We start from the raw sequence: 9,085 nt of genomic DNA, 5'->3' as shown, positions 1-9,085 counted from the left end.
GAAAATAGGGACCCTTCTTAAGGGGGAGCGAGTGGTGGTGGCGGGAGAGAGCGGGGGGGTTGGTTGCCGGCTCATGCCATTTGTGGACGTGCGTTAGCAGGCTCGGGGGATGGGGGAATTGTTTCTGAAATTACGAGCATGAAGAGACGCATCCAGCGATATATTCCACAAGGTATCTCGCTCTGAAGAGACCTGAGGATGGGCCCATAAAGTGAGCCCGCTGTGAAATGGGACAAGCGTGTGTGCGCGTGTGTGTGCGCACATGTGTACGCATGTGGGCGCGCTTGTGTTTGTGTGTGCGTGTGTGTGCATGTGCGTGTGTGTGCGGGTGCGCGTGTGTGTGCAACCTTTTTTATAACCTTGCCTTAACATTAGCAATTCTAAACGTGTTTGTCAATTAATCAATTGTAAACAAACAGCATCAAATTGTTTGGCTACCTCCCGCTTTCACCTCCTCTGCTCAACAACTTTTTAATGAAGCAATGAATATTCATTCAACTCAAACGCACAGGCGGTTTATTTATTTCATTTGTTTTGGTTCATCCGTTCTGGTTTTATAATAGCAAGAGTCTTCATGGCTGTTGGTTACTGAAATAAATTGAAAGACACCAACACAATTGGCTGACAATATTAATGGTGTCTTAGTTACACATAACCCTCGTTGTACAAAATGAAACATATATATAAATAAACCTTGACACTACCAACTGTTCTCCAAAGCCTGGGATGAGACAATCTGTCTCAAAGGGACTCCGCTTGGCTTAAAGACACCAGGGCCAGGGAGAGAAGCCGGGCAATGAAAGAAAGCAGAAGCCAGAAAGAGACTAAAGAGAGATGAAGGGAGAAGATAGGGAAAGGCCAGGAAGGCGGATAACAGAAAGTAAAGGATACGGATAGAGATAGCAAAGTGAAGATGAAGAGAGAGGGAGCCCTATCCTTCAAAGCCCCTGCAGGAGATGGGCTCCCTCCTCTGGGGAGCGGGGTCGGCGTGGTGCCGAAGGACCTCCGTGTCGGCTGGAGCTCTGGACAGCAGGTGTGAGAACTCCCTGCTACCGCTGGCGTCTCCTCTGTTATTACCTCTTTCTTTTAGGGCCGTGAAAGAAGGAGCAGATGAGCAGGAGAGAGAGAGAGAGAGAGAGAGAAAGAGAGAGCTTGAGTGCCAGTGAGAGTGATTGTCTGTTTTACTGATGGATGGTCGCCCTGTGACTCACGCATACATTTATAATAATTATCCCCGGCGACGCAAAATTATTCATGGCAGATGAAATATCTTCCTCCTCCTCGTCCAATGAGAGGCATTATCCCGTCGGCGAATGGATTGTTCTTGGAAGTGTCAGCGAATGACCTCCCACTTGATTTAACAACTTTCTGCTGGGACCCCACCCGGGAGCAGAAGCTACCCAGCAGATGCCCGAGCTTATGTGGGACAACATGGTTAAAAGCCCTCAGCGTGAGATACCCCGGGTGTAATGGCATAGCGCACATAATCCCTTAAGCAAACATTTCTTTATTTTAAGCGCACTGCTCCAGTAGGGCAAGGTCTGCAGAACACATCTTGTGCATGCTGACAGAAAGGGGGCTGCACATCCAGCTGTGTTCAGACAACCTCCTGTCCGGTGCTGAGATGTAGCTCCAGCGCTCAGATTGGTTGTTTTTATGAGGGTCCAGGTATAGCGGGCGGGGTCCTGACAGCCGTAGCCCCGGGAGAACATCTTGCTTGATATTAATGTCATAAATCACGACTGGAGCTGGCACGACAGCGGTTTCAGCCGCTTCTTGACTCAAAGTGACAAGCCCTTTTTATGTTCAACAGACACATTTTGCTTTGTTGATGGATGCATTTTTGGGTATGGATCACTAGCCGCCAGAGGTAAAACCTTCCGGGAGGTGTTATTATATTACTATGTGTAATTATGAACAAAGTACCATGAGTCCATGGACATCATTACATTTTGCTTTGCTAAAGCACTGCTATTGGAGGGGATGCTGTCATGCAGGTGTCAACTTAGATTTTTTCCATTACTTAACTAATTGTCAAATTCCATTAGAGAGAGAACAATATGCTTGGCCTGATTTGTTCTTGCTTGGTTGAGTATTTGTAAAATGCTTTCTAAATTGTGGACGTGCTGACACACGGCATTAAGCAGTGTTGGGTGACAGCACGTCTCAAAAGAATCACACTTATCGTTCTCAGCAAGAATCATCCAAACCTGTTTGCTAAACCTGCTGTTTGCCAAACCTGCTGTTTACTGCACGCGGTCACAGTTGACATCAAGACACACACCTAAAGATTTCCAAATCGTGTTTCGCAATTGTTCACTTGTCATCTACTCTGTGGCTTTGAACACACCGATTTTGCACAGATATCTTTGCACAGAATGTACCAACATTTCGTTTTCTATGTTAATTACATCTATGGTAGACACCAAATTTGTGTACAAATACTGCCAGGGTCCTTCTCCTGGGATAACTATAATTACGCAGCTCGCCATGGGATTGCTCAGTAATTCAGCCAGCCAATCAGCCGCCCCTTTGACGTTTTATGACGGCTCTCTCGTAACACACATCTCATAAGGTACCAACGGCCACAAAAGATTCATAGATCCCCAAGGCTCTTAGTGGCTAACTGTTGTGATTGGCTGTTGTCTCCGGTCAGAGATGGAGAAAGGTGAGGTGGTGATTGTGGTGGTGATGGTGGTGGTGATGGTGGTGGTTATCGTGGTGATGGTGTTGGTGGTGGTGGTGGAGGTAGGTGTCAGTGCTGGGTGAGTGGAGGGGGAGGGTGTGCTCTGAACTGAATAGAGCGTTGATTGGATTGATCCACATCGCTCTTGTTTACTAGCAGTCCTCCTTACAACTGCCACAGTTTTAATAGCGGGCCCTCCCTATAGGCTTGTTGTTTCCATGTGCGCTTTCTGCTCCTCTGGGCAGAGAGACAAACAAAAGTAGCGGGAAGGGAAGAGGTATCCTCTCTCTCCCCCGGAAACACACACACACACACACACGCACGCACGCACGCACGCACGCACGCACGCACGCACGCACGCACGCACGCACGCACGCACGCACGCACGCACGCACGCACGCACGCACGCACGCACACACACACACACACACACACACACACACACACACACACACACACACACACACACACACACACACACACACACACACACACACACAAACACACACACACACACACACACACACACACACACCCCAGGGGAGCCGTGAAACCGCACCGGAGCTCTTGTGGCTCTGGGCTTCCTGCCAAGATCACGTTTCAGTCGGCGTTAGCATGAGGTAGAGAGCCGCCGCACGAGACCAGTGGGCAGCTAGCCACCCCGGGCCCAGGAGCCGCTGTCCTCTCAGACACACTCGGTCTGAACCTGGAAAGCTGGAGGAATTTCAACAAAGCTAAATACTTTTTCCCCAAATGACGGCCAAATCACACCCACCGGGCCTCTTAAGGCTCCACTCGGGCTGCGTGGCCCCTCCAGAGTAAAGCTCATTTTGGTGGACAAGGGCCCTGCCACTGTCTTCATCACGCACTTCCACAATAGAATGCCGCTCACACAGGTCCCTCTATAAATCCCAGGCGAACACAAAAGCTGTCAGTGGACTGAGGCTGAATAGATTAATAAGATTTCCATAATTAGGCAGGCCTCCGACAATAGGATCCTTCAGGCTTTGTCTCACTAGCAACGGGATTGTCCGAGCCGCGCACGTCTGTCCGACGGTGGTCCCGCACAATGACCGCACAGACAGTAAGGCGGTCAGTGGCGGAACATCTGTCTCTCCTGGGGCCGAGAGCACACACACACACAAATGGGGAAATCTTATGTGCACACAAACTGAATTCTTATCAAGCGCCCTGCAGCCAGTCTTCCCTGTGCGTCCACATCTCAGGATGAGAGCCGTGCCCTTAGATCATTCAAACATGTTAATATTCAATTCGTATTCTGCTTCCTTTGCGATTGAGGAGAAAGGCCTTCCATCGTGTGATTTAATTAATTAATTAATTCCAAATGCTTGTTAAATATGCAACACTAAGAGACATAAACTGTGGGATTTAGAAAACCAAATGCCAATTACAAGTCCCAATATTATTGCAATGCATTGTCTATATTCTTAATATATTTTAGCATTTAATCATAATGTGTTGATTATACTTCAACCGTCCTGTTTTGCAACTTATAATCTTACAATTTACATCCAGTGCCTCCAGTTAATGAATGTCTACAGCGGCCCTGGTTTAGCAATGGTAAAGATTAGAATTTGCTTTATTGCGGCATTTTTATGACAAAGATTAGGCTAAACCGCAAACCCTGCACAGTCCATCATGTCTGATCAGTCGTGGCTCCACTTTGAGGTAAAGGATTCACCGGAGGAGCTGTAAAACATGAAGCCACTCGGCGGAGATTCAGAGAGAATAATGGGATTCTTCTTCTGATTCGAGAAAGTGTGTTGTTATGGTTTTTGACAGCTGGGCTAGCCTCCGATGAAGGCGGGGCTGCGTGGGGCGTTGGTGGTGGTGGTGGAGGGGTGACGGTGGTGGAGGAGGAGGTGGGGGTGATGGTGATGGGGATGGTGATGGTGGGAGCATCGGGTTCTGTTGATGGAGGGGACAGCAGTTAGCCCTCCTCAGCCGTCTCAATGTCCGGCGTGGTCCGTGGAGAGGGGAAGGAGCGCCTGCTGTCCATTCTCTCCCCTCCCCCCGCCCCCCTCCCCCTCCCTCTGTCCCTCCCTCCCTCTATCCCTCGCTCCCTCCATCGTTCCCTTTACTCCTTTCCATTCCTCCATCCCTCCCTCTCTCTCCCCGGCTGCAGATTTTATGAGCTCCCCTGGGCTCCCATCCATCTCTGTCACACACAGGCCCCATTATTGGGCCTGCTCTAAAAGTGGTGGGGCTGCAGATGGGAAGGGCCTGCAGGACATATACAGTTTCTGCAGGCAGGACAATGACCTGCGAGTCAAGCCACAAGATGTGGTCAGCTGGGTGTGGAGAACCAAATATCTTCAGCATGTTCGTTAAAAAAATGGTTGGAAAGAAGAAAAAATATATGAAAATGAGAAGAGAGAGTGTTAGAAGGCAGGATTCCTGGTGGTGGGGTTGAATCTGTGATTCTGGTTAGCCGAAGCTTAGGTAACCACTTGGTCCCAATGGTTTGGCCATTGGGAACTTAAGGCAGTGGATTTGAATATGAAGGACGTGATAATCCAATGGCCATCTGTTCTGCTGGACTGATCGGACTGAATAAATAACAGGCGTGATCTGAAAACACACACACACAGGGGGGTTTACCAGGAGAGGAGAAAGAGGCCAAAGTTAGGGAGTGGGTGGGAGAGCGGGAAAGCAGAATACAGGCAGAGGATATTGAGCTTTGATTTAAATGGCAATAAGAAGCCTGGCTCCACACACACAGACAGATCTATGAATAATGAATCATCAGGCGTCCGCTGGAAGTGGAAGGCAGTGAGGCCAGTAATGACGACTTCTCTCTCTTCTCTTCTACCTCTCTATTGCTGCTTGCAGTTGGTCTCACCTCAGGCTAAATCATGACAGTTCAATACTGCCAAGCTATGCTTGGAATGTCAAGGTAATGCTCGAGCTGAACACAGCCTTGGTCTCTTCCAAATCGTTCTTTCTATAGTTATAGCCTCCGTTATGCTCGGCAGAGGCGCTTGTTTTACGGACGCTGCAATCAATTTGTGATTTGGAAATGTTCAAAATCACAAATGTTGCACATTCGGAAATCCACAATTTAATATGTAGCCTATTTTTTTTATTGATTTGAAAGTGATTCTGGAATAAACCAGGATACGTCTATTTGTGTTTGAATCGATTAGCCTGTGTTGATTTGGCGAGTTGATCTGTCATAATAGCATGGCTTGTATTTTATACCAAACATTTCCCCCTCCTCTCTGTCCTCCACCGAAAAAAGGAAAAGGGTTATGTATTCATCCAATCAAACCCATTTATCTATTCCACTCTCTGGCCTGCATGTTCACCACACTAGCTCACACCGCCAGGGCTTGGGATTGCAGCAGCAATGATCAATCAGAAGCCAGCCAACGCTGGAGTCAGCAAGAGGAACCGGCATTCCACTTTCCCAATGTTCCATGAGAGACCATGCTGATGAATAGCGCACTATGCTGCCATTCCAAACCCAACCCCCCGCTTTCCCTCTCCTCATTCTCTCCACACCACTGTCCACGCACACACACACACACACACACACACACACACACACACACACACACACACACACACACACACACACACACACACACACACACACCACACACCCCTCCCCTCTCCTACCCTCCCTCTCTGTCCAGCCGGCCACTGAGCCTTCGGTGCTCTGGTGCACAGTGGGTGGGTGGGTGGTGGGTGGGTGGGAGGGAGGGAGGGAGGTAAGCAGGAAAAGCAGGCAAAGGGAGAGATAACAATAGGTCCTCCGGGAGATGCAGCGGCAAGCGGTACGGGAATAGTGAAGTCTTATCAATGCTCCAACACAAGCCGGTAAACCGAAAAGACTCAAACTTCAACCTCTCCTCACTCTCCCTGCGAAATCCGAGCCCCTTCTGCTACCAGGCATGACGGTAGCACTAAAACAGAATCCACTCCAAACACGAGACAGGCCGTTCCCCCTCACAGGCCAGGGGAGAGGGTCCCAGGCCATGGTCAATGTGGACATTAGAGGGGTGACTTAGAAAACAGCCATGAAAAAAACCTGACCGATTCTATCGAATTACCTCTCCTCTGAAAATCTGGTTTTAACAGAATCTTCCAAACATACTTAAATATCATTGATTCAGACGCAGGAAAGTCGAGTGGTTAGGGTGTTTCACTGCCTCTCCCAAAAGTTATGGGTTCGGACAACAACGTCCGCCGGGTACCCGGAGGCATCCCTGAACGTGATGCCTGAACTCCACCTAAATCAATAAATAACATGTCTAAACATCTCTCTTTCAATGTAAATCTCACTCAACGACCTAAACGTGGTCTATTAGACCTTTCTAACCTTGGTTCCCCCATGGGTTTGTGTCTGCAGGCCTGTTGAAGATGCACTGGAACCCGGAGCATGCCCAGCCCCTCAGCCAGTGGCCTGAGCAGCACCTGGACGTCTCCTCCACCACCTCCTCCCCGGCCCACAAGTCGGAGCTCTACGGGGGCCGTGGCCGCGGCTCCTACAACTACGCCTGGGCCAACGACGACATCTCCGCCCTCACTGCCTCCAACTTGCTGAAGCGCTACGCTGAGAAGTACTCCGGCGTGCTGGACTCGCCCTACGACCGCCCGCCCACCGCGGGCAGCTACCCGGAGCCAGGCGCCTTCGGGGGCCTCAGTGGCCCCAAGACTGAGCTGGAGCCCTGGCCGCTCACGCACGGCTCTGATGGCTCTTATCCCCTCGGGACGCCAGGGGGCCACGACAGCATGCCGGGGTCCAAGCCTGCGGCCCCGCCGGCCGGGCCTCCGGGGCCCGGCAGCGGGGCCAACAGTAACCTCTCGGACTCGGGCTACAGCGGCAGCAGCTCCTGCAGTGGCTCTCATTCCGGCGACTACCCCCCGAGCTACAACGGCACCTACCTGTCCTCGGGTTACTGTCCCCAGCCCGGCGCGGCCCTTCCCCCGGCCTCCCTCCATGCTCTTCAGACCACTCCCACCCTGGTGCCCAGCTACAGCCCCACCACCCCCATGTACAACTACTCGCCTGGCGCCTACCCCCACCAGCCCGGCCTGGCCCCTAACTACAGCCACCCTTCTGCCACCTACCTGCCCTCAGGCCTGTCGGCTCCCACCCCGCTGCCCTCCAGGCCCACGGCGGTGGGGGGCAGCTACAGCTACCAGAGCTCCAGCCTGGGCAGCGCAGAGTCCGGGGGATCGCTCAAGAGGAAAGCCTTCGACATGAGCCACGAAGAGAACGAAAATGGGGACGCTTCCCGCTACAGGAAGTACGGCTACGACCAAATGAAGGCCGGGGAGGACACCCCTTACAGCGTGAACGACAAAGGCGACCGGGGGAACGGTTTTAGCGCGGGCAGCGCAGATCCTCAGACCTTCAAGCCCAGAAAGCCCTCCTCCCAGCCCCTGGTGTCTCCTCAGTACGGGGTGGCTGGGGAGTACAGCCCACCGGCGGGGATCACAGGGGATAATGTGGGGGGAGAGCAGGGCTTCTCCCAGCAGCAGCACCAGCAGCAACGGTCCCACAGCCACAAGAGGGACTCCCTGAAGAGCCCGGACCCCCGGCTGCTGGACCTGGTCAACGGGGAGTTGTTGGACTGCAGCCCGGGCCTCGCCTGGGGGGAGCTGGTGGGACTCACTCACGTCAAGACTGCCCTAGAGGAGGACCTGCTCTGGCCCGTGTTGAGGCCCAGCCCGGCGGTGCGGCCGCCCTGCACCGTGCTGCTGTTCGGCCCCCACGGAGGAGGAAAGACCACCCTGGCTCGCTCACTGGCCTCACAGCTGGGGGCGTCCTTCTACCGGCTGAGCGGCGCCACGCTGGCCTCCAAGGGGAAGGCGGAGGCGGAGCAGATCCTGGGGGCTCTGCTGCAGGTGGCGGTGGCGCGCCAGCCCTCGGTGGTGCTGCTGAGCCAGGTGGAGGCCATGGAGGAGGAGGGGCTCCGGCAGACGCTGCTGTCCACCCTGGAGAAGGCCCAGGTGGGGGCGGCGGGGCAGGTTATTATCGTCTGTGCCACGGGGCGGCCCGACCTGCTGCAGGAGGCGGTCCACCGGAGCTTCGCCAAGCGGTACCACGTCCGCCTGCCAGACGTGGGCATGCGCAGACAGGTGCTGCTGCAGGCGCTGGTTCCCCAGGGCTGGAGCCTCAGCGAGAGGGAGCTCAGTTCTGTGCTCCAGCGCGCCGAGGGCTTCTCTGTGTGGGAGCTGCTGCAGCTCAGCCAGCAGGCGCTCTCCTCCGCGTCCACCTCCACCGGGGGGGCCATGCACGTCCTGCCCACCGCCTCCTCGACCCCCACCTTCAAAGACTTCGAGAACGCCTTCTGCAAGGTGCGCCCGCACACCAACCCTAAAGAACTGGACACTTGTATAGAGTGGAGCAAGGTGTATAGCCACTGA

The 9,085-nt window shown here is 53.0% G+C and overlaps 1 protein-coding gene across 1 annotated transcript in view; it reads left to right on the top strand.

The window, feature by feature from the left end:
• Positions 1-9,085, top strand: part of fignl2 (fidgetin like 2) — a gene marked incomplete at its 3' end in the record, with an annotated part of 13,451 nt that extends 4,366 nt beyond the window's left edge. Inside the window, exon 2 of the mRNA XM_079741727.1 lies at positions 7,062-9,085. Within this exon, the coding sequence (XP_079597853.1) occupies positions 7,062-9,085 (2,024 nt within the window). The remainder of the gene's footprint in view (positions 1-7,061) is intronic.

This window comes from Pollachius pollachius (assembly GCF_949987615.1).
Source record: "Pollachius pollachius genome assembly, chromosome: 8".
Lineage (NCBI taxonomy): Eukaryota > Metazoa > Chordata > Actinopteri > Gadiformes > Gadidae > Pollachius > Pollachius pollachius.
The sequence above is the reverse complement of the archived record's forward strand: the minus strand, read 5'-3'. Positions and strand labels throughout refer to the sequence as shown.